General features: G+C 31.8%; 1 protein-coding gene and 1 pseudogene across 6 annotated transcripts in view; one reads left to right on the forward strand and one right to left on the reverse strand.

Annotated features, from left to right (window-relative positions):
- LRBA (LPS responsive beige-like anchor protein) overlaps positions 1–26,714 on the forward strand; it is a 573,246-nt gene that overhangs the window by 387,462 nt on the left and 159,070 nt on the right. For all 6 annotated transcript variants that reach the window (XM_023530214.1, XM_023530213.1, XM_023530212.1 and 3 more), the window contains 4 exons: positions 2,964–3,081; positions 5,088–5,190; positions 10,706–10,821; positions 13,448–13,560. In XM_023530214.1, coding sequence (XP_023385982.1) covers positions 2,964–3,081; positions 5,088–5,190; positions 10,706–10,821; positions 13,448–13,560 — 450 coding nt within the window. The remainder of the gene's footprint in view (positions 1–2,963; positions 3,082–5,087; positions 5,191–10,705; positions 10,822–13,447; positions 13,561–26,714) is intronic.
- On the reverse strand, positions 11,330–11,448 carry LOC111739173 (annotated as a pseudogene).

The raw sequence follows: 26,714 nt of genomic DNA on the forward strand, positions 1-26,714 counted from the left end.
ATGGAGCTTATATCATTTTCGTAGTTTTGAATATGTTTGACATTTGATAATAAAACATTTTAAAGAAGCATGCCATTTGCTATTTCAAGTAGATATTTTAAATAACTATACTGCTCTAAAGGAATGGGTTATAAATAGAATTTTTCGATTAGAAAATTATTTCAATACATTAAAAATTTTATAACAGTGTTTTAGTATACTTTTTCTGTTAATAATTGGACTGTCCTAGAATATAAGTAAATCTTTAGTTGGATGCCCATGATTTTGCAATGATTGTCATCACCATTATTAGCAACAGGACTTATATTGTCTATAGTTATAAAAGGTAGAATTTTTCAGACCAGTATGTGATATTCTTAACATATCACAGAGCTTAAAGGATACTTTGTTGTTTGTTTTCTTTTGATTTTCTTCTTTCATTTATAACTCAGGTGCAAGAAAACAAATGTAGTTGATTATAATTTCTGATTAGTTGAATTCTAGTTTATCAAAAATTCGAACTATTTTTTAAAAAAGGTAGCAATGTGTTATATAGGTAAATCCTGGACTTTTGGATTATAAAACCTGGGAGTAGGCCAGGGGGTCTTTGTAGGAAGTATTTAACTTGCCTAGGTCTCTTTTTCCTTTTACTAGTTGGATAGGTTGGAGTATAAGTGTTACAGAACATTTATTGGATTCTGTGCCATTTGTTAAGTCAAGGGTTGGCAAACTCCAGTGCCAATGGAAAGTAGGGAGTAATAGTAAATAAGGGTAGACTGCCAAAATGGAGAGTGTACACCACTTGTTACCGTACAGAATGTAGGTCTTGGTTTGACAGATGCTCCAGTTTTTCCTGAGAAACCAGAAATCTGAATGTTTATGTAAATATTTATTTTCTCATGTGTTTGCACCTACTTAAAATTTTGTTAAAGTATCATTGGCCTGAATAAAAAGAATATGGGCCAAATATGGAGCTTAGGTTACCATTGATCGATTGATTTAATTGTTCAAAAACATCTACTTCGTGTCAGACGTTGTTCGAGTAGAATTTAGATTCTCATATTCTAGTGCCAAATAGAGGCCGTGGATAAGGAAGAAGATATTATAATTTAAGGTAATAATAAGTGTTATGAAGGACATCTGATGAGTTTGGGGTTAGGATGAGGTGGTAATGGAGGAAGTGGGGTTTAGATCTTTTGGCTTCCCTGAAGAGGTAGCATTAGAGAAGAAATCTAAATGTGAGGATGAGCTAGCCTTGTGAGACTTTGGATGCAAACCTTCCAAGCAGAGGAGAAAACAAATATAAAACCCCTGACGAAGAACGATTTGGGTTTGTTAGAGAACCCCTCATGTCAGGCTTTTATAAAATATTATGAAGAGCCTCAGAGTTTATTGTGCATGCAATGCAAAGCCATTCATTGGATGATGGTATTAAATATATGAGTGATGTGATTTGATTAAAAATTTTTTTCCTTTGTCTCCTCTGGTCATAGTAGGCTCTAGAAGTAAGACTTAGAAGGAGAAAGATCAGGCTAGCAGAGGTCTACAGGGTCCACAGCAGATGGGCCAAGCACAAGCAGGCTCCAGAGGCTTGTACCTACTGGTCATGGTGACGAAAGGGGTACATGTTTACTCTATCACCAATTTTAAAACTGAAAATGTGATTAGTTGTTTGGTCCTATGATATTTTTTTTTTTCCTTTCAAAATAATGAGGCTTAGATTTTACCCATCTTTCATTTCTAGATCCTATGGTGCCAGAAAGAGTCATTTCTGTAGAAAAATCTAAATACATACTTAGTGAATTAAATAGGGTTGCTTCTCTCCCCGCCCCACCACCCCCAAGGAAACTGCATTTTGAGTGGAGGAATATAGATTTGTTTGCAATTAAGATCTGGAATGTGGAAATGAGTAAAGAAAAGTTGTAGGATAAATTCTTACTATTTATTACTTTTCCTCTCTTTGCTTATCCCATCTTTGTCCCTACAGTGCAATATTATAATCAAATGTCATTTTATTTGTATTTTTTTTATAGTAGTTACTTTTGAGAGATATACCTTGAACGTTTAATTTATTTTGCTTTTATGGATTTTCATCAGGTTTTGATAACAAATCTCATTTTCTTTATTAATATTATGTGAAGTACTAGTGTAGAGAAATTCCACATCTGTTTTTCCTTTAACACCTTCATAATTAAGCTTTTGAAATGAACTTTTTAAAAAACAAAACTCGAATAACAAAGTGACACAGTGGCTTAGGACTAAAGACAGGATTACTTTTAGTTGGCAAAGCATTCTAAGCTACTGCGTCTGTCACATGGAATGACAAGAATTGTAACAAGTTACTCTGACAACCACCTACTCCATAGAGAGATTATGCTGAGTTCATTTGCAGGTTTGTGTTTAGCCTGCCTGACAAAATGATACTTAACCTCTTAAGTATCAAAAACAGTCAGTCTTTGTGTTTTCTCAATAAGTGACTGTTGCCTTAACAGTGACCTTAAAAGTGTGATTTTCTAAAGTTATGGACTTAAATATATTTTTTAAAGTATGTAAAAACTTCTTCTGGGTGCATTGAAATCATGTTCTATGAAAATGAATTGTATATGTTATCTATAAGCATGTAGGACATTCTTTTCAGTGTTCTGCTTTTGAGGTTTTATCTAAAACTTTACATAACATGACTCAAAAAACAGTCACTAAATAATGCAATATGTATTTCCCAAAAAGTAATATTACATCACTGCTTTAAAAAGCCCCCAAATATATTTATATATAAATGTTTTATAATTTTACTTTTTCATTTAAACTTCCTTTCTATAAGTTATGATCTTTTTTTTAGTCTCCTTCCAAGTTATTTTAATGACTGTTTATTCAATACTGAAAAATTATTTTTCTTAATAGGATCTTTTTTGTTTGCCCCTCTTGGTGAGGGGCAAAAAATTCTTTTGTTTACTTACTTGGGATAATTTTTTTTTCCTCACTAGATCCTGGCATATACAGAAGGGCTTCATGGAAAATGGCTCTTCACAGAGATACGATCAATCTTTTCTCGTCGTTACCTTTTGCAAAATACAGCCCTGGAGATCTTTATGGCAAACAGAGGTAATATGTTGCAGAATTATACTGTTACAAAGCTAACGTCCATCTCTTTAAATTTCATTTTTGAACATACCATATTGTTTCCATTTAAATAGTATTTTTAGTGTACTCTCTGTCCTACTGACCTCTTTTTTGACCTACACGAATCTTCATGGTTGCCCCTACCCCTAAACCTTGGTCATTCTTAGAATTATTTATAGTAGTTTTATTTTTCTGGCCATATCACAGATTAGTTTAAGGCTTTATACATAATGGGGAACAACTAGCTATTTAATCAGTTGTGGAATTTTTATGTCCTTAATATTGCTCTGATACTTAAACTCCTTCTGAAAGGTGGCTGCATTTGGAGAGAGGAGAAGGGTAATCAAACGATTCATACATTTATTAAATCTATTGTCTAATCTATTGCCATTTATAAAGGGGCTATCAGAAAATGGTACTGAACTGTCAGGACTTTCTATTACATCATTCTTGAAAGACCTAAAATTCAATTTGTGGGTTTAGAATGAAACTTGGTGAAATTTATTAAGACAAGAAGGAAAGACAAAGTGAACTTGTAGGAAAAGGCAAACAAGGGTGACTTATCGTACATACTCCTCATATATACAAGTAGATTGACGTTTATTTTCTCTTTCCGTAATCTATAAATTTTCATTTTAAAAATCTACACATAATAACACATAGTCCGTGCACACTTTTTTTTGTTTTATGAAATCATGTCTTTAGGGAATATAGATTTCTTTAGGTAAAGATGGTTTTTCCTTTCCCATTTGGTCTCCTCCCCCACACATACCTCTTTTACTAGTGTAAACATTATTCTTCCAGGCAAATAATCAAGTGAATGTTTCACATTTTAGTTCAGTCTGCATTCTTGTTGTCCCAGAGGAGTTTCAGCCTTATAATATTTATTGCTTGTTCATTCTCATTCATTTTTCTTCTTTGAAATTTTTTATGCATCCTTGCTTTTATATGTGTTTTTTTATTACCTTTTCCACATGATCATGGTCATCTGCCATAGTCTATGATAGATTTTCTTTTTTTCTCTCCTGTATTCATTGCGATAATGGTTATATCAATAAGAATTATTTAAAAGGCATGTTGGGTACTTAGTGAATGATCATTACCTGAAACATGTTGGTAATGCCAATGTTTAAAAGCTACACTAAATTAATGAACATTTTTTTGGCCAGTTGTATTTTTCCAGGCTGGGTAAGCACTTGTAGCTTGTATATGGTTCTCATATGGAAATTAATGTAATTAAAACTTCCTGACTGACCAGATTACTTTCTAAATTCTCTCTCATGGTTTTGTCACTTTGTTATTTTCATATTGTAAGGATAAAAATTTAGAGATGACTTTAATAAATTAACATGTATATGCTGAATATTCTTATTTACATTGGTGTGCATTTCTTAGTATTCTCAAAATGTGTACTTATTAAAATAGAAATAATTAGAAAGCATTTAAATTTGAATGTCAACCATAGAGGAAAAAATTTTTCTTCGGGTCACATATTGTTCTGGATTATACGAACATATAAACTATAAACAAATAACATAAAGAGAATATTTTTAAATGTTCATCATTGAAAATAAATGTAACTGACAATTTAATAGCTATATCTATAATCCTTTTGCTGTTAGATTTACTATATAAACTTAATTTTTTAGGTTTTTTGTAGAAATTCATAATATATATTTAACTTGCCAAAATTCTGTAAATTCAGCTTGTCACTAGATAACCTGATCTTCTTGTTGCATTAATGCAACAACAGTTGCTATAATGCTGACAGTATTAGAGAAGGAAATATCTATGGTATAGGAGTTTGTAAGTGAAATGCATATTACCTCTGACATATTAATACTAAAACTTGACATGCACTATAATAAAAGTAATACTGAATTGTATTTAATAAATACTGAACTAAGAGTAAATGTTTTATCAGACCAAGAAGTTTTCCAGAAGGGAAATCATATTGCATTCTAATTTTTAAAAATTATTTTTCATAGTTGCTATAATGTTCAACTTCCCAGACCCTGCAACAGTGAAGAAAGTGGTTAACTACCTACCTCGTGTTGGTGTTGGAACGTGTTTTGGATTGCCTCAAACCAGGTACTGTTTTAGATGAGAAAAATGTAAAAAATAATTTGTGTTAATATCAGTTCTTGTTTTGAAATGTATGACCTTCTGTTTCCTGTTTCGTAGTAAATGATTATTAGTATATTGTTTTATTTCGAGTCAACTGAACTTCTGTTTGAAGAAAGAGCAAATGTAAAAATGTTTCATAGTAAATGATTATTAGTATATTGTTTTATTTTTTGAGTCAACTGAACTTCTGTTTGAAGAAAGAGCAAATGTAAACCAAAGTAAGCTGAAAAAAGAAAATAATAAGCATAAAGGCAGAACATCAATGAAAAAGTAAAAACAAGGAAAAATCAAAGTAATGAAAAGTTGTTTCTAAAGATTAATAAATATCTGTACGAGACTTATAAAGAAGAAGATGATGATACAAATTGCCAGTATCAAGAATAAAAGAGAGGGCATCACTACAGATCCTTCAGATATTAAAAGGAAAATAATATAATGTGAACAAACTTATGCTACTTAACCAGACAGCATAGATGAAATAGATTCCTTAAAAGACACAAATTATCAAATCTCAATAATGAAGAAATGATTAACCTTTATAGATATCAGAGGAAACTGAATTTGTAGTTAGAGGTATAACGGAAAATTCCTAGTTCAAATCATTTCATTGGCAAATTTTGTCAGATGTTTGTTTAATGAAGAAATAATACCATTTCTAGGCAAACACTTGCAGAAAATAGAAAAGAAGGGTAAATTTCTAAAGTCATTCTTTGAGGCCAGCATTACCTGAATTCCAAATTCTCATAAAGGCATTACCAGGAAAAGCAAATACTGACCATCTTAATTGGGAGGGAAGAAATAAAACTCTTTATCTATTGATGTACACGCCTCTATGTGATAATTCCTAGGGAATCTACCAAAAAAAAAGTATTGGAACTAATAAATGAATTTAGGTATATATTACAGCATCCAGAGTCAATATACAAAATTTTTTTTGTGTACTAGCAATGAATAATTGGAAATTGAAATTAAATGCACAATCTAAATATTTAAAAATTAAATATCATTTGGATAAATTTGAAAATATGTTTGCCAGACTTGTTCATTGAAAACTATAAAACAGTGTTCAGGGAAATTAAAGAAATCTAAAAATGGAAAGCTATACTATATCATGTTCATGAATTAGAAGACTCAATATTATTAAGATGTCCGTTTTCTCCAAAACTCATTTATAGGTTCAAAACAATCCTATTTAAAATCATAGCAGGCTTTCTTGGAGATATTGGGAAGCCAATTCTAAAATTTAAGTGGAAATACAAATATCTATGATAGCTAAAACAAGTTTGAAACAGAAAAACAAGGTTTTTCTTGAGGAAAGGTTTAGGGGACTTTTACTATCTGATTTCAAGACAATATAAAATTATATTAACTAGTATAGTTCGCTATTTGTGTGAATAGATTTATAGATTAATAGCCTATAATGGCATCCAGACCTAAACATAAATGGTAAATTTGATTTTCAACAAAGATAGCAAGATATATTCATGGGGAAAGATAGTGTTTTCAACAAATGGTGGCCAACAATTTAATATTCGAATGCCAAAAAAAAACAAACAAACAAACCAAAAAACAGAAAATACCTCACCCCTTCCCTCATACACAGCTCAAAATGTAACAGAAAATAAAAGGAAGGTAACAATATAAACTAATCATAAGTGCTAACTTAAAACTTCCTGAAGAAAACATAGGAGAAAAATCTTTGTGACCTTGATTTAGGCAAAGATTTCTTAGATAAGACTCAAACAAAATTCATTAACTGGCCTTCAAAATTAAAAAACAAAATTGCTTTTGAAAGACACTCTTAGGAAAATGTAAGGATATGGTACAAACTAGGTTCACATGTTTGCACAACTTAAATATATGTCAGTGTCAGCAGTAAGCTGATCCTGTCAGCTATGCCAAGTGTCTGCAGTAAGCTCACCTTGCCGGCTGATCGAGAAGGGAAGGTTCGATGGTGAGATGCCCAGTTGGAAGAATGCACAAGAGGCAGACATGAGAACGAAATGGCAGGCATGAACTTTATTGTGTGGAGTGCACTTCTGTTGGGAAGCGCAGTTCTGTTGGAGGGGGAAGCGCAGTATTGCATGCACTTTTCTGCTCTCCAGGGGACCGCATAGCTCCTCACATAGCAGAGTACAGTAGTGGCCATCAGCCACACGTGTGATACAGTAAGCTGCAGTATGTTTACATATTTCAGGCACAGGCGCCTGACTACACTAATGTAGCATTCTAAATCCAGGGTCCTATTTCTAGCCAGAAGCCTGGATCACAGCCAGACCTCGGACCAGCCAGACCATGGGCCAGCCAGGCCTGGCGCCCACAACATACAATAAAGGACTTATATCCAAGATATATAAGAAACTCTTGAATTTAATAATGAGAGAACCTGGTTAAAAAAATAAGTAGAATATTTGAACAGATACTTCAACAAACAGTAGATAACAGATATCAGACATGAAAAGATGCCAAATATCATTCATCATCTGAGAAATGCCAATTCAAACCACATTGTGATCCCATGCCACACCTATTAGAGTGACTTTTTAAAAATTGACAGTACCAATAGCTAATAAGGATGCAAAGTAACTGGAAGTTCACATGTTGCTGATGAGAAAGTAAGGTGGCATGGCTTCTTTGGAAACAATTTTGCAATTTCACAGAAAGTTAACCCTACACTCACCATACACCCCTTCAAGTCTCATTTGAAGGCATTTACTTTAGAAAAATGAAAATAGATATTCATACAATGACCTATTCACAAATATAACAGCTGTATTCATAGTCACAAAAATATTGGTCATCAGCTAGTGAATGGATCAATGGTGGTACATCCACAGAATAGAATGTATTACTCAGCGATAAAAGGAATGAACTGCTCATGTGTGAGAGGACATGGATTAATCTGTAAAGTATTATGCTGGGTAAAAGAAGCCAATATAGAAGACGACATACTGTATGATTCCATTTATAAAACATTTTGGCAAAAACAAAGCTATTTGGATAGAAATCATATCAGTGGTCGCAAAGGGGTGGGGGTAAGGAGGGTAGATTAGTTACAGTGGAGGGTATGAGGAGAACTCGATGTCATGGAAATATTTCATATCTTGATTGTTGTGGTACTAGACAACTGTATTTGGCAAAACTCATTGCATTGTACACCTAAAAAGGATGAATTATACTTTATTGTAAATTATAGTTTAATGAACCCGATTTTCAAAAACAAAATAATAAAGAATGTGAAATGTTAATGTGGATATACAGCATTGTACACCTAAAAAGGATGAATTATACTTTATTGTAAATTATAGTTTAATGAACCCGATTTTCAAAAACAAAATAATAAAGAATGTGAAATGTTAATGTGGATATACAGCATCAAGCGCTCTAGAACCATGCTAAGTAGGAATGCAAATTAGTATAGTCACTATGGAAAACAGTTTCCTAATTTTCTTATAAAATTGAAAATACACTTAATGTTCTATCAGTTTCACTCCTAGGTGTTCACCAAGAGTTAGGAAAATATACACATTCACTTATAAGCAAATGTAATTGCAGTGTTATTCATAATAGCCCCTCACTGGAAACATCGCTAATGACCATCAATTGTGAATGGATCAACAGTTCGTAGTTCATCTACACAATGAAATACTCAGAAATAAAAGGAATTGAATATCAATACATGCAGTAGCATGAATGAATCTCAAAAGCATTATGCTAAGTAAAAGAATTAAGCACCATGGACTATACTCATCATAGCTATGGGCTGTGATTCTATTTATATGAAATTATTGAAAAACAAAACTGTAGAGTAAAAGCAGATCATTGATTTCCAGAGGCCAGGAACTGGGACAAAGGGTTAGCTGCAAATGGATATGAGGGGGTGTTTTGGAGTGTACCTTGGTTGCATAAATATATATATTCAAACCTTATTAAACTGTACATTTAAGGCTAGTAAATGTTATTGTATTAAATTTTATGTCAGTGAAGGTCATTACAATAATAAGCTCTATATTTAAAATGAGTTACAAAAGTGTTTATCACATACACATTTTCATATGTACTATTACTTAACATGTATAAAAATCAGGTAAACATTGTTATCATTTTTTAAATACTTTATTGTCATATTTGTTGTAGTTTCTTCTTTGTTGATATTAATATAAACCCGTGTGTTAAGGACTTTGTAACTAATATATTTAATGAAGACTTTTATCTCTAATCTCTGGTATTGATTTGAGTTGTTTTGATTAATGTTTATTTCAATTTTTTTAGGTAATATCTTATTATAAACGCAGTTGAAATAGAATGAACAAACAACAGTCAGAATGTTAGTAGGAATAACAGTCATCCTGAGCTAGAGGGCTTTCCAGGGTTAAGCACTCACATGCCCCATGTAGTAGTACTTGGTTCCTTACCAAGTCTCCCTCTTCATGGGCTGGTTGTCTACTTGACATGAGAGCTCAGTTTACCTAGAGTAAGTAATCCAAGAGAGAATGAGACGGAAGCCTCAATGTCTTTTTATGACCTACTCTTGAGAGTCACCTGCCATCATTTCTGCTACTTACATTTGTTACAAATGAATCGTTAAATCTAGCCCAAGATCCAGGGGAAGGGAATCAAGACCCACCTCTTTAGAAATTATATAACTCTAGAAATTGACTTTTAAAAAGTCATTGACTAGTACACTTAATGGGTAAATTTTGTGGCATTTAAATTATACTTTTGCAAATAAAGATTTTTAAAAAATAGTTATCTTGTTCTTAGTGGTGGGAAGAACTGGATAGCATACTTATCTGAGACTGTAGGCTCTGAATGTAATAGTTATTGCTACTACCTGTTTCTCACTACTGCTTACAACTGGTCAGTTGTATCCTTTGTTATTTACAATGTGTTACGAAAACACAGAAAAATTGGTCTTCTATTAAACTGTATTAAAAAAAAAAGTTTCTCTTACCTTTAACGTACCCCCTGAATAGACAACTAAAGAGTTTACTGTCCTCTTTGACCTGTTAAAAAGTGTATGCAAACATAGTATTTAAATATATAATGGACAAATCTGTTTTAAGTGATGACTATTAAAATTGATAAAGATGTGAATACAGTTACTGTAATTTCTTTTATATCAGTAAAGCAGTGAATTATTAATTATACTATTATTATGGAACCTAGTTACTATATGGAACCTATTTACTATAATGGCATTGTTACTATATGGAACCTAGTTACTATAATGGCATCATAATGACAGCTTACCTTAATGAATAGAACATGTATAATAGACCTGTGGGTAGTCAAAATCTATCATTTAACCATTAATTGTAGATCGAAACATCACTAGTATTTATTAGTATAACATGGATAGAAGTTTTCAGAATATACAGATATCATTTTGATTAAGCACAGATATTCATGATTTGTTGTTATGATATAATTAGTCTTAACTTTAAATTGATTCTACATTAATTTCTTTTTTTTGCAGACGTATCTCATTAGCTAGTCCCCGTCAGCTTTTTAAAGCTTCTAACATGACCCAGCGATGGCAACATAGAGAGATTTCAAATTTTGAGTACTTGATGTTTCTCAACACAATAGCAGGTAATCTAAGCTCGCATGTTGTCTTATTTCTAATAAACTTTGAGATATGATTAGATTATTTTGAGTGCCAGCACAAATAGCTTATTTTTATTTTCGTGATTACTACATGAATACTTTATCAAGAGTAATTTTGACTAGAGTTGACAGCTTTGCATATGGACTGTTGGCTACTTGAGAGAAACTGAAAATGAGTATACACAATCTTTTCCAAAAAACATAAAATGAAAATTTAGAACGATTTAATATAGCAAAAATAGACTCTATGGAATAGTAGGAATGAATAACCATATAAAATAGTGAGTCTATTAAAAACTTAATTAGAAATATATGATAAAACAATGAAATACAACAAAAGAAAAACTATAAAATATTAAGGAAAGGAATATTATTTATTTATTTGTTTGTTTGTTTATTTATTTTTTTAGGCAAGGCAACCCTTGGTTGACCTCACAGATTGCAAGGACCTTGTCAGCTTACAATCTCTTGTTTTGTATTTTTTAATTTTATACGCCTAGAGCACCTGGTCTTCCTAGGTGGTCTCCCATCCAAGTACTAACCAGGCCTGACCCTGCTTAGCTTCCGAGATCAGACAGGATTGAGCTTGTTCAAGGTAGCATGGCTGTAGACAATAAAGGAGTATTTATATTATGACCAACATATGAAAATCTAAAAACTAAATGGCCCTGTAGAAGTTATGAAATCATATAATATTACTGAAGATCACCCATTGAAACTGTTTAGTTTGAAAGAGTAAAAAACAGAAATCTCTCATTTCTTTTCATTTGTGATAATTAGAATGAAGAAAACAGAGAACGTAATTGTGAAACATTTGAGATCCAGGTCAACAAACTGACAAAGTTTATATTTGAAGCACAAAGGAGATAGAGAATGAGGCATGTTGCTTACTCTCAGAGAAGTTATTTTAAGTACAAATGTGAGCATTTATGTGATTCTAACGCAAAGAGGTATAGATTCCAGTGTGTGTGTGTGTGTGTGTGTGTGTGTGTGTGTGAGAGAGATATGTAAAGTACTATGGGGATTAAAAGGGCAGAGAGAGAAAGAAATCATATTCATCCAGTTGATGGGAGTAAGGGAAATATCAGGAAAGATTTCATGTTTGTGTAAGTATGGATATTACTTTATCAGAGAAGGTAGTTGGGAGATTAGAAGTCATTTTATGTAAAACTGAAGACAAAGTGAACTTACAAAAATGGGAAAATATGAAGTATAGTATTGAACCTATATATTCTGTTTTTTCCTATACTTACATATACGTAAATGCTTCTCTTTGGCATATTTTAATTGTCAGCAACACTACTATTGTATATGGGGGAATTGTTAAGTAAATTAAAGGGTACTTAATATACAAGCACTGTGATGCCTCAAGCATCTGTATGATAACTGAGATGGTTGCTAAGTTACTAATGGTTGGGGTTGGAGAGTATATATAGCATGGAAACACTGGATAAAGGGATAATTCACATCTGGATGGGACAGAGCAGGACGGTAAGAGATTTCATCATATTGCTCAGAATGGTATACAGTTTAAAACTTATGAATTGTTTATTTCTAGAATTTTCCATTTAATATTTCGTAGTGCAGTTGAGTGAGAGTAATAAAAATGTAGAAAGCAAAACCATGGATAAGGAAAGACTACTGTACATATGCATATATATATGTTTATGTGCATATATATATATGCATATGCGCACATAAGTATATCTTCATAAAGGTATAATGAGAAAGAAAACTAGAAAAGTTGTGTGGAAGGTGGAAGATTTTCTGTCAGTTCGTAGAGTTAGCAGTCAATTCATTAGAAGACTTCTGAAAGTTTTTGAACAAATGAATGATATTAGGACCGTGTGAAAAATTAACTTGGAGGCAGAATGGATAAATTGGAGTGGACAGAGACTAGGCAGAGAGCAAAGTTTGGAACCAATTACATATAAAAATTAATGAGGGTCTGCATTACAAGGTTAAAACCATCTGACAGCTAAGTGTCATTTAACGCCATTAGTTTAGAAGAAGGGTAGAAGCGTGCGGCCACACTTGGGAGTGGGGGAAAGCAGCACTGATGATGCTGTGCATTGTATTCAGAGGATCATAGAATTTGAAAACTGCAACTCCCTTACTTTACAGATGACTGACTAATGAATGCCCATGAGGGTTAAGTCACTTAAACTTGGTTGACTAGTTGGTTGGTTGGTTGGTTGGTTAATTAATGGCAGAGAGGGGAATCTGGTTTTAAAAAGCTGTATGAGAATTGCAAATTGCTTTTCAAAGTCTTAATAAAGCATATTTTATTCTGTACAAGCTTTCAAGTAATAAAAATTAGTCAAATGTAGTTTATAAGAGCATAAACTTGGAGTTAGAGTATCTGGATTTGAATATGATTTGGCCATTACTAGTTAACATTATTTTAGGCAGGTTAACTTAACCTTTTGTGCCTTGGTTTTTTTCATCCGTTAAATTGATATAATCCTAATTTCTTAGGGTTATTGTAAGGATTAAATGAAATATTCTAGTACTCAAAAACTGTCAGTTATTTTTAGTAAATTATATTCCTGAATCTGCCTATCATTTCATGTTATTATTCCAGATTGACTGACATTTGTTTCCCTCCTAGGACGAAGTTACAATGACTTAAATCAGTACCCAGTATTTCCCTGGGTCATCACTAATTATGAATCGGAAGAATTGGATCTTACTTTGCCAAGTAACTTCAGAGATTTGTCCAAGGTAATTTCTCAGTAATCATCTGAAATATAATTGTCTTGCATTTAAAAATATATTGGTTATTTTTAATTTTCACATTAGTTTTTAAAAATCTTTTAGATATCAGTATAACTTTTATATTTTTTGAGGTTCTTTTTAGCATTTTATTTTATTAGTCCAGTGTACAGTACATTGATTAGACATTTATGTAGTTTATGAAACGATCCCCCTGATTATCTTCCCCCTGGTTCTACACATAGCAGTTACATTACTGCTGACTGCATTCTCTATTTATTTTTTAAATGTTTTTTCAGATTTAATGTGCACAAAAAACTTGATAGCAATTAAAAGTATTATGTATTTTTTTCCATATACATTGAAAAAGACATTATTCCTAAATATCAACCTCTTATAAGGGTGTTAATATTTGATAAAAATGTATAAAGAAAATCATGACAACTTCTCACCAGTACTCTCATAAAGGGACAAGTAACCCTGTACTACTTCAGGTCTCCTAATTGACCTCCCTGCGGCCTCTTGCCCTTCTCTCATCCTTTTCTCACTACAACAAAGTGGATCCTTCTTAAATCTAATTTTGAATCACATAAATCCAGTGTTTAAAGTTTTCTTAACTTATCATTGAATGCAGAATACATCTTTCCCAATTCAGAGCTTTGTTTTCGCTGCCTTTAATGTTTGTCTCTCTATTTTGTGAGTGGCTGACTTTCTCTGCCTTTAGGTCACCTCTACATAGAGCCCATTACTGATTACCTTCCTTCCCTGATATTCTGCTCTTCCTTTCTTGTAGAACACCTAAAATATCCTGCATTTTACATGTGCTTCTACCTACTTGTTTTGCTTCTTCTTTCTCCCCCACTAAGCTCCATAATGATAGAGTTCTTGTTCACCATTATTTCTCTCATGCCTAGCACAAGGTCTGCCAGTCAATAAGTGTTAAATGAATTAAATAATAAAATATTTATGGCTTTTCCCCAATTTATGAAATAGTAATATTAACTCTATTAGGTTTGTAAGTATAAAACATGTAAGTAAAATAAAAATTACTCTTAATTTACCATGTATCAATAAGGAATAATCACGTTATAACACACACACACAGACAGACACACACACACACACAGGTTTTTTAACTTTCTATAAGTGTTTTCTTATATCTTTAGGTATTCTTCAAGAACTTCCTTTCCTCTAGTGATTACTAGAGGGGAGGGGTGAAAATAAATAAAATGTTTAAAAAATAAATAAAACTTGGTAAAAAAAAAAAAAACTTTCTGTCTTGGAGTATCAATAAATAGAATATTCTAAACCATCATTTTGTCATATAAAATAAAGTTTATATGCTTTTCTTTTTAGGTCTTTTATGTAGAATTTAAAGTGTACACAAAAATAGACAAATAGCATAATAAATTCCCATCTACCAACCACTCTGCTTCAACAATTATCAGCTCATGATTACTTGTATTTTATCTTTACTCTTATTTCCTTTCCTCCTTCCCATATTACTTTGAAGCAAATCTTAAACATCAGATTACATTAATGAATATTTCAATATGGACTTCTGTAAACTAAGGTCTCCTTTTAAAACAGCTATAATACCATTAGCAAACCTAAAATGTTAACAATAATTTCTTAAAAATTTCTTAATATCATCAACTATCCAGTAGGTATCACATTTCCAATTAAATTACAACTTTCAAAATTCTTTTTAATTTGTTTATTCAAGTCAGGATTCTACTAAAGACCATATATTGCAGTCAGTTGATTCATCTCTTAAAGTCTCTATTCTGTAGATTTCTCTTTCACTTTTTTTTCCTGATTTATTAGTTGAAGAAACATATTGTGTAGATTTTGCTTATTGCATCCCTGTGGGATAGTCTAACAAGTTCCTTTGTTGTCTATATTTCTTATAAATTGATAGTTGTTTCCGGAGGTTGATGGAATTCAGATTAGGTATTTTGGGAAAGACTGCTTTGTGGGAAGTTTTTGTGTTCCTCTGTCAAGGGCATGCGATATGTACTTTACTTTTTTTGTGTGATGTTAGCAGACATTGATATTTAATGCTTAGATTAATTAGCTTGGTAAAGATTGCAAAATGATATTTAAATTGTCACTTCTATTCCATTTATTATTGGGAATCATTCTATAACGAGATACTTCCCTTTGTCTATTAGGTTAGGCCCAGCTCAGCAGAATTTCCCAGATGACTGTGAGGAATAAATAAATAAAATATTTTGTTTTTTATTTTTGCTTTTTTTTTCTTTTTAAAAAATGGGAAATTCTTACATTTAGATATTAGCTCTAAGACTCTGTAGTATTTTACTGGAATCTATAGAACTCTCTCTAGTTTAATAAATGAGGACTATATTAGCTTGACTTGTATTGTGAGCCACGCAATAGGTCAATAATAAAATCTGGACAACTATACTCAGGCTATTATATCCTACTCTCTCTATTATTTGAATTTTATGTATATAAAAGTAAAAATCTCATTTTTCATTAATTTGTTAAAATGTAAATTTTGCTTCACAAAATAAATTAGATTTAAATAAATAACCTTTCCAGAATCCTAGAATTGCCTTTTTTTGCCCTCAACTGAGTTCTTCAGTTTGGACTTCTGTTTAAACACATAGCTTATTAAGACATTTTTGTGCTTTAGAGGATTTTTTTGTAGATTCTTCAAGATGTAATGGATAGTAAGATGGACTGTGGACAGGGTGCATGTTTCTTTCTTGATGGAACAGTTACTAATGGTGATAAGTGGGAGGGTAATTAGATGTTTCTAGTGAGGCTGTATTTCTGTCTTCTGCCATCATTGTCCCTGAACAACAACTCCTGTAACCCTGTTAGCTCCCCGTAGCACTGTCCTTGCCGACTGCCTCCACTAAAAATCTCACCTCACCAGAAGAAAACCTCCAAAACAGTTTTTTTAACGTAGGTTGCATGATGTTTTCATTATGCGAATTCATAGAAATAATATTAGCAAAATGCTATTATAAATTATTTGCCAGCTAAACGGAATCCTTTATTAAAATCGAATTGTATTTGTATGTGATAGCTGTTTCTAAGGAACTCGCCAAATTCTTTCGTTGGGTGGGTAAAATACTGTTTTAACTAATGCCCTTATAAGTTATCTTCTCTGTATGATAAATAAGGCTATTTTTTTATGCCCCACTAAATCACCAATAGTAATTTTCTTTCTTTTCTTTCTTTCTTTTTCTTTTTTAATTTTGTTTGATTAAAAGTAAAAAGGGGAGAGCCTGGCTTCAATACCAAAACAAGAGTTGCTTTCATTAGTCTTCATTCTTGTATGTTTATATCCACTATACAAAGACATGAAAATATTCATTTTTGTCATTTAGTGCCTTTACCTGTATCCATTTTTATATTTTGAGAGATTTTGTGAACGATTTGTACTTTGGGCCAAGGAAGAATTATTTATAAAGAGAACTTTCAACCAGTTGAATAGTGAACAGCAGTGTTAAGTAGAAGGACTGGGAAGCAGCGGGGAGCTATAACACTCAGCCATATATCTTATAGCTAAGATATCCTTACCTATAAAGCAGCAGTAGCTCAAAGGCTACAAAAGTCATTCAAGTTCACAAAAATGGAATTCTGCTAGTACTAGTTGTTTACATTAAATATTGATGGAATAAGTGAGTTTGGAATTAACTACATTATTTTTATTTTTAGTGAAATAGGCAAGCATATTAGGTATTTGAAAATTGTACTTTGCAAGTATAAAATAGAGGTAATTGTTTATAAAAGTATCTCATTCCTGTTGGTATTAAAATTTGCCGTGATGTTAAACAGTGTGATTCAGTTTTCAAATATCTGTTCATACACATATTTTCAGGAATGTTTTTCATACATGAAATGAGCTGTATTTATATGAGTGATTATAATAGAATTCTATGAAAATTTGTCCCATAGTGTACATTTAGTAAACATTACTGTTTGTTTAAATAAACTTATAAAATTGAAGAAAACATTGTGTGTAAAGATTAATTTAAATTGTAAATAGATCTTATCTCCATTCTTAAATAGATAATACAGCCTGACTAGCTTTCAAATGTATTGAATTATTTATGCATATTTATGTCTCTGTAATTTCCCCAAAGCTGGTTTTCAGAGGGATTTTAGTAGCTTTGATATAAAGCTACAATTTTATTTGGTAATCTTTTCCACATTGCATAGGGAATTTTCTTTCAGAAGCTGAATTAACACCCTTTTTTTGTATTATTTTTCTGATCATTCTTTCAGAAAAGAGAAAATCTGAATAGAACAATGTTAAAAATGTCTTCTTGAAGTTACAGCATTGTATTCTATGTACAATTCTCCTTATAATATTTACAAATTAGTATTGTCAGTCTTTTAGGAAATCAAATCTACTTTAATCTGAAAAATATGATGAAAATTAAACCTTGTACTGAGAAAATCCTTATTGAACATAATAGTTTAATTTATTCTTTCAAAGCTGAAAAAAAAATAAGGATCAATTTCGAAGTTGATTTTTTACCCTCTACTTCCTCAGTTGTTTCATCAGTGGTGTAAAATTCTGACTGATGAGAAGACAGATCTAACTATGCATAGACTTTGGAGTGACATTAATCTATATTTTATAAGTACACATTGACTTTTGAATTTTAACAGCCTTCTTGAAAGAAATAATCAACATTTTCTTTCTTTTTTTTTTTTATAAGAAATTATATTAGAGCAGGAATATATTTACAAAATGTCATACCATAAATGCAATTACAGTGGTGGAGTGTTTCAGTACCAGGGCTTCCTTTGTATATTAGGAAGATTTTCTCTACTACTTTTATTTATTTTTTCCTTAGTAGGAGATTGATTGTGTAAACCAATTTTTTAAAGGAAGAAAAACCAAGAAAATCTGAGGCGCTTATTTCTCTTCTAATTGATCAGCATAGCTATTTTGGAATATTGAATGTGTATATGTGCTATAATCTGGATACATATTTCAAAAAACAAGTATGGTCTTTAATTGAAATGCAGTTGATAACCATTCACTTACAAATGAAAACTCAGCTATGAATTTTGGAAGGTAAACATCTCATTTTATTACTGTTAACTAATATTTACTGAGTACTTAATATATGTCAGGCTCATATCTAAGTATATTACATGTGTTAACACTTTTAATCCTCACAAAGACCTTTTAAAATAGTTAACATTATCATCTTCTACAGAGGCAGAAACTGAGGCACCACAAGCTTGCACAAGTTGCACAGAGTTAAGTAGCTTGTGGGTGGAACCAGAATTTAAACACCAGGCCAGTGTTTCTCAAAATGCAGCTCACAGCTAGCACTTTAAAAAATGATTTGAATATCATAGCATTACATTAAAAAAGAAAACATCAATATGTATCATGTACAAATCTTCTGCTTACAAGGGGTGTGTCTGCATACCAGTGTACATACATGTGTTCACTGGTATGATTTAAAGTAACATTTCTTACTATGAATTTTGGCTCAGAAAGTTTGAGAAACACTGTGGTAAGCTATGCTCAGCCTTCTACTTTGGCATCAGTTACTGTGTCTGTTTTAATATTATTTTATCAAGTTGCGTTTCACCTCTCATGATGAGAAATATATGGTAAAATATAACCAGCATTCTGTTGCTTGAAAAAGGAAAGAAAGGAAAGCTTTTCCAAATTGCCTGCTTTTGGTATGTTTGTCCCAGGTTCTGCTTGAAGCCGTTTTTTTTCTGTTCGTTTGCTCCAAGCTTTTTTGACTAAGCCTGTGTTATGAAAAATCTGGGGCGGGGGGAAGCTGAATGTTTGGTTAAAACTAGAGATTACCTGATGTCACTACGCAAGAATTCATTTTTTTAAATTTATTGATGGTTTATTAAATAATATTGTTTGCCAGGAACTCTCAGTTTCTGGAGATTTGAAATAATAAAGTCAGGTAGTTAACTATCCTACTAAACAATGAACTAAAAATCGGGAAAAACCAGGAATAGCCAAAGTATAAGCAAGTATTTTATTTTTTAATAATTAGAGCTCAATTCTTAAAATGAAGGAAGATACCGAAGGAGAATTTGAAGTAGAGGGCAAAGAAAAACTATCTGGTTTTCAACTTTAGTGTAGAAACACAATGTGAGCTGTTATTTTGGTTCAGAGTGCAGAAACAAGAAAAGTAAACGTTAGGGAAAAATGAACTTGCACTGAGACCTGATTTCCTGCCATGCGGTATAGGCATCTGAGGAAAGTTGACTATCATCGGATATTCAAACTGAATTTTACATTTTGGTCTAGGCCCCAATAAGTCATAGTTTCTTCTTTAAAAAACAAAACAAAACAAACAAAAAACACATACCAAAAAAAAAATGTTACAGTGCTGTACCATTCACACTCTATTAAACTAGCAGCTTCCATTGCCCTAATCTGGATCAAAATGTTTCTAAAGAGTAAATTCTCAGATAACTGAAGAGAACTGAGTGACCAAGTTTTCCTGAATTCATTCCCTGGCTGATGAGTTGCTATTGTTTGTCCTTAGTGGATTTATTTTTTTCTCTCTCTCACTTTAAGGAAAATGTAGGTGATTTTCTCTCATGGTCTCATTTATCTTCTACTATTTAGTTGCGTATTTTTATATGTGAGATATTTCTCCCTAACACACTATTTGGTTGTGTATTTTAATATGTGAGATATTTTTCCCTAACACACATTTAATATACTGCATGCATCTTGACCTGGAATTGACTACCGACATTTAACTGTTGTTGATCAGACAACACTTCTTTATCTCTTTAAGTTTTAAGTGCTGTTTCTGACGAATGCCAGTCCTTTTAGTCTGTTCTGTAACAGATATACCGGGAATCAGTATACCATCTAGATGTCACAGAGGGAAAGGAACACTCTTTTTGGGGCGAAGACAATATTTTTTAAATATGATGGGTGTTATAACTTTCACTTTGTTTTTCTATCTATTGGGCTTCAGTCAAACCAAAGGAATTTAGACTTAAAAAAACAAACCTTACGATATTACAGCAGCAAGTAATGGTTCTTAAAGTGTTTAAGTAAAATATAAATGCTCAAAAAGAAATTTAAAAATCTCCACACTTGAATATTTTTTATCGGCTGACAAAATATATTAAAAATATTTTAATCTAGGCATCAAATAGGAATGCTTTTCTATTCACGTTGCTTTTAGGGATTTTGGTATAAATTGCATTCCCTGGTCTTGGGGAATTTACAGTCTAATAAGCAGAAGAATGATATTGGGATAGGTTAGAATTTATTTGTAGGGGTTGGGAGAGAAGCTCCAGTAGGTGCCTTCCACTTAATGGAGATCTTCCATATGCTCTCTCCTTTAAGTCCCTCACCAACACTGTAAGGAATGTTTTTATCTTTATTTTATAGATAAGAAAACTAAGATGTGATGAAGTTAAACAACTCTTCAAAGTCACACATTTCCAAGCGTTAAGGATTTGATCTTACATCTGTGCCTGTTCTTGAACAGGTAGATTTTAAGTATGACCAGAAAGAATATTTTAGATTGAATACTTGCATTCATAGCCACTTCTTTCTAAAATCCAACTACTCTTCCTTTTATCTGGGCAAAAGGCAAGAGGTTTAGTTTTTGGAGAAATTGTTCCAGAGAAGTTTCTGATTTGAGAACACCAAGAACAGCAGAGGCAAAGTCGAAGGTGAGGAATGGAAAACAGGAGGATTAACTGAAATCTTTAAGTACCGAACGGTGAAGACCCCCAGACCTCTTGGCTGTCATGCTATCAGAATTCTGGCAGGCAGGCTTATCCCAGCCCCACCTTGTAAGACAGAAGATTGTATTATTCTCTGGGTATATTGACTGATTCAAGAGGGAAGACCTAAGAAATACTAACATTTAGGGATTCTATTTGAGTTCACCTCACTTCCCTTCAGTAAAATCTGCCAGTTCACATTGCTACTGATGCTCCATGTACTTCTATCAGCTTTCTCAAGCATTGTTTTTATTTATTTATTTTTGTATCTGAAACTCCATTTATTTTTTTATGCTTCATTTTTAAAAATGAAGGTATAACCAAGTGTTATCAAACATGTAAAGACACTCTCCAATGTGAAAGACAACAAAGAGTAAAACTAAAATAACCAGGGAAAAAATAGAATTTAGGAAACAGAAGAAGCCTTAAAGACAAAACAGGAATAAATACTCTGAAAATAAGGGAAGACTATTGCATTAATAGAAAAAATGATGGCACCATAGAAAGTAGAATGTATATGCAGATATTTTCTAAAAGGCACATCAAAATGATATGAAAGATATCATTTTGTAGCCCAGAAAGATAAAATTAGAGGACCAGAATAGGAAATCTTTAGATTTAGATAGACTTGTGTCAGTCTGACTCCATTTATTAGTAAGGGACCTCTAACACATTAATTTGGGGATCATATATAGCAAACTATAATATTTTTATATATTGTATTATATAATGCTATGTAATACTGAAGAAAATTTTTCATAGGTACACTGTCCTTTTTAAACTTTATTGTACATATGATTTATTTAGTTTAAAATGTAGATATGCAACATATGGCTGTGCAACTCTTTAGATTAAAAATTAAGTTTAGCAAAGTGTGAAAAAAAAATATATATATGGAGAGAGGGAAAGAGAGAAGGACATATGTATGTAGTGCATTTAAAAGATTTGCTGAAGTTTTGTTTTTAAATTAAGAAAACAGTCTGTTTTGTGTGACTGTTTTTTAGACTTACGTTAAGTATTAGCAATCTGTACAGCATATTCGGTTTTCTACTAGAAGTTACTTTCTAGCAGAAGTTTTTAAATGACTCTAACAGAGGTTAACCTTGCGCTTTATTTAAGCAGCCTTCAATGACATTGTTTTTTAACATTAGGCAGAAAATGATAAACCGAAGTAACTGAAATGGATTGTGGTTAATATTACTGTCAGAGTGATGAATAATCCTGACATATACCAGCAACACACTGCCAGTCAGTAATCCTTCTCAAAGTTAAGTATTTATTCACTAATCATCCTAAGTTACTATGGTGTAGATTGACCATTTATTATTATTTATGAATGAATTGTTTTATTTACATAGCATTACCAGTTTTATCCCATAATACTTCCTATTTTCTCAGTGCTGGGTGTACTAACTTGGGTAGATTCAGAGTAGGGAACATATATACTTACCATGAATTTACATAAAAACTGATTTCAAGTCACCAAAAATTTTTTTTTTACTTTATTAAGTACTGGTACTATACCTTTGATTTCAGGCTGGGGTGGTGGTGGTGTTTTTTGTTTTTGTTTTTGTTTTCTCTTTGTAGAAAGTAAATGTGGTAAGAAGACATTTCAAAAACCTTCAAACCTTTGTAGCTTTCTTTATATGCTTGTGTTTGTCAACTTCTCGGTCTTATGTTTCCTTGTGATATTCAAAATTTACTTTATGTGAATATGTAGTATGCTTTTTTACAGTGGGTAGTGTATTAACTTATCTTTTAGTCACATGTTCACATTCCTATCCAATTCTTTATTCTCGAAGTCCATTTGAATAAGCACGCTTATTCAACATAAACACCTGTTTATAGTAGTACTCTGTTTATATTGAATGAATAGGTTTTTCAAATAATTGATTATGAAATATTTGCTGGGCGCCTTTTGCAGATGTTATTCTAAAGACTGTGCTAGAGACAAAAGTGAATGAAATAATCTCAGTTTTTAAAGTTTTATTACTAAATGCATGCTGCATGTGAACCATTTATAGAATAATCAGAAACATTTTATTTCTATATGACTTAATTCTAGACTATCCCACTTTCAGAAACGAGATTTTTGTTGAGTCCGTGATTTATAATGTAAACCAAGTTTTTGAAAGTGGAAGAGGGCTGAATTCTGATAATAAAAGCAATAGGTATAATTAACCCAATATGTACACTAGAATAGACAATTAAATAGATACCTTTTTTTAAATGAAGGAAGAAAAGAAAATGAGAGTTTTACTAAGAAATATATCCTGTTAAACTACATTAACTTACTTTAAAAATATGTTTCCCTGTATTCCAACTATAATTAAAAAATAAAACAGCAAAAACAAATACTAGTTTTGATTAGGTTAATAAAATGGGGAAGTTATAGATCTACTGTGACATATCCGAGCAAATGATTTGAAAGTCCAAGTGGTAGCTTTGAGACATTGAGACATATAGATTAAAAGATACTAGTTGCATTAAGAACTGTTCAAATCATTTACAACCCCACTGTTTAGTGCCCTTTATAAACATGAGGTATCACCCTCTTTAAGGCATCTTTCTAGGATTCTTTGCTAGGCCCTGATTTATTCGACAGTTTCACTAATATTACAGATTTGATCATGAAGCTTGCTTTGCATAATTAAAATACAAAATTTTAAATCATTTTGGAAGAATGAAATAACATAAAATATTCAAGTTAAATACAACGATAAAATATGAAATCTTACATTTAGGCTTAAAAATGTATAGTACCAAAAACAAGAAGAAAGGGGATAAAGATAAGTTAGTATTAAAAACACTGTAAGTAGTTCTTACTCATAGGAAGAGAGATGTGGTTTTTCCAACCTACAGACTCTGATCACTTGAAACATACTGTAGGTTTATTACAAGAGAATTCATATATGAACATATATATGAGAGACTGTCTTACTGGAGAAGTTAAAAGCTGCTGATTTATTTAGATGACTGCATGCTTATTATTATCCAACAGTGATTTGGCTTTTCTAAAAACAATTGTTTTAAATATAATTATTACACTCATATTGTGGCTGCTGCTGCTGCTTATTTTTTATCTATAATGTATTATAGGTGCAAGATAAGGGTTAAGGTTAATGTTTTAGAAATGGAAGTCCAGTTCTTTCAACACTATTTGTTGAAAAGACTATCTTTTCTCATGAATTGTATTGGCATCTTTGTTGGAAACAAATTGGCCATATATGTGTGTCTATTTCTAGACTTTCAATTTTGTTCTCTCAATTGGGACATCTATGCTTATATCGGTATCACACTGTTTTGGATACTGTAGCTTTAGAGTAAGACATAACATCAGGTCACATGAATCCTCCAACTACGTTCTTCTTTTTCAGAATTATTTTGACTACTTCAGGTCTTCTGCTTTTTCCCATATAAATTTGGGAATCAGTTTGTCAATACTAAGGAGAGTTTGATTGAGATAACATTTAATTGGTTGACCATTTTTGCTAAAAATCGTATATTAGCAATATTGAATCTCCCAGTCCACAAATATGGTTTATCTTCTATTTATTTAGTTTCTCTCTGTTTTGTAGATTTTAGCATACAATTCTTGTATATATTTTGCTAAATTAGCCTTAAACATGTCATGATTTTAATAGTTAGAAAATTTTCAATTCCAATTGTTCAGTGCTAGCATAAAGAAATAATATACGGACCTTGTATTTTGCAACCTTGTTAGACTCCAATATTCATACTAGTAGCCTTTCTGTATACTTTTTTGGGACTTTCTATATAAATGAATATATCATATCCGAATGAATACTTACTGCATTATGCAATGTTCACTAGAAGTGCTGAGAGTGTCTTGTCTTTGGGGAAAAGCACTTAGTCTTTTATCATAAAGTATGATATTAGCTATGGGTTTTTCATAGATGCCCTTTATCAGGTTGAAGAAGTTATCTTCTATTCCTAATTTGTTACGTGTTTTCATCATAATTGGATGTTGAATTTTGCCAAATGGTTTTTCTGAAGATAATCATATGATTTTTCTTTTTTAATTTGTTAGTACAGTGAATTTTATATTGGTTCGTTTTGGATTGGTTCATTACTGAGATAAATCATGCTTAATCATGATGTATTTTGCTTTTAATAAATGGCTAGATTTGATGTGCTAATATTTTCTTAAGAGTTTATGTATATGCGTTCATGAAGGATATTGGTGTGTAATGTCTGTCTAGTTTTGGCATCAGGGTAATGCTGGCATGACAAAATGTGTTTTGAAGTTATTTTGTCTTATTTCCTGGAAAAGATTTTATAGGAATATTATTATTTCATTCTTCAATTTTTGTTAGACTTCATCAGTGAAACCATTTGAGGCCAGGAGTTTTATTTCTGGGAAGTTTTTTTAAAGTTTCATTTGAAGTTTCACTTAATTTTCAGTAATAGATATAGAGCTATTCATGTTTCTTTGTTATTTAATGAGCATTAATTATCTGAATTTTTCACAGAATTTATTTCATCTAAGTTGTCCCTTTTTTCATTCTTGATATTGCTAATTTGTCTCGTTCCTCCCGCCCGATCAGCCTGGCTCTAAATTTTATTTTTCTATTGCTTTTCTGTTTTCAGTTTCAGTGATCTTAATTTCTTTACTAGTTTTCTTTCTATTTGATTTGGATGTAATTTCTCTTTTAGTTTCTTAAGGTGGAAGCTTAAACTGTTGATTTGAGATCTCTTTTTCTTTCTGACATAAGCATTTGATGGTACAGATTTTTCTCAAAGCACTGATTTGCAGGGTCCAACAAATTTTTATATATTGTATCTTCATTGTTATTCTATTCAAAATATTATTTTCCTTGTGACTTTTTCTTTGACCCATGGATCATTTAGAACAGTGTTGTTTAATTTCCACAGATTTAGGGATCTGTCAGATGTCTTTCTCTTGTTGATTTCTAGTTTAATTCCAGTATGATTGGAGAACATGCTTTACATGCTTTCAATCCTTTTAAATTAGTTGAAGTCTGGCTTATGTCTCTGAACATGGTCTGTATTGGTAATGCTCCATGTGCACTTGAAAAGAATACATATTCATGTGTTGGGTTAAGTGTTCTACACATGTCAGTTAGGTAAAATTGGTTGATAGTATCATTCATATCTTCTATATCCTTACTGATTTTCTATCTACTTCTATTGATTACTGAGAGAGAAGTGTTGAAGTCTCCAACTATAATTTAAATATGCGTCTGTTTCTTTAAATTTCTATCAATGTTTTTGTTTTATGTATTTTCAACATTTGTTTTGGAGTATATGTTGTGAGTTAATTTGTGCCTTCCAAAAAGATATGTTGAAGTCCTAACCCACAGTACCTGCGTATGTGACCTTATTCATAAAGAGGGTCTTTGCAACCCATCTCTACTGGCATTCACACAAAAACTATGAGACACTTAAAATAC

This window comes from Pteropus vampyrus, unplaced genomic scaffold (genome assembly GCF_000151845.1).
Source record: "Pteropus vampyrus isolate Shadow unplaced genomic scaffold, Pvam_2.0 Scaffold47, whole genome shotgun sequence".
Taxonomy (NCBI): domain Eukaryota; kingdom Metazoa; phylum Chordata; class Mammalia; order Chiroptera; family Pteropodidae; genus Pteropus; species Pteropus vampyrus.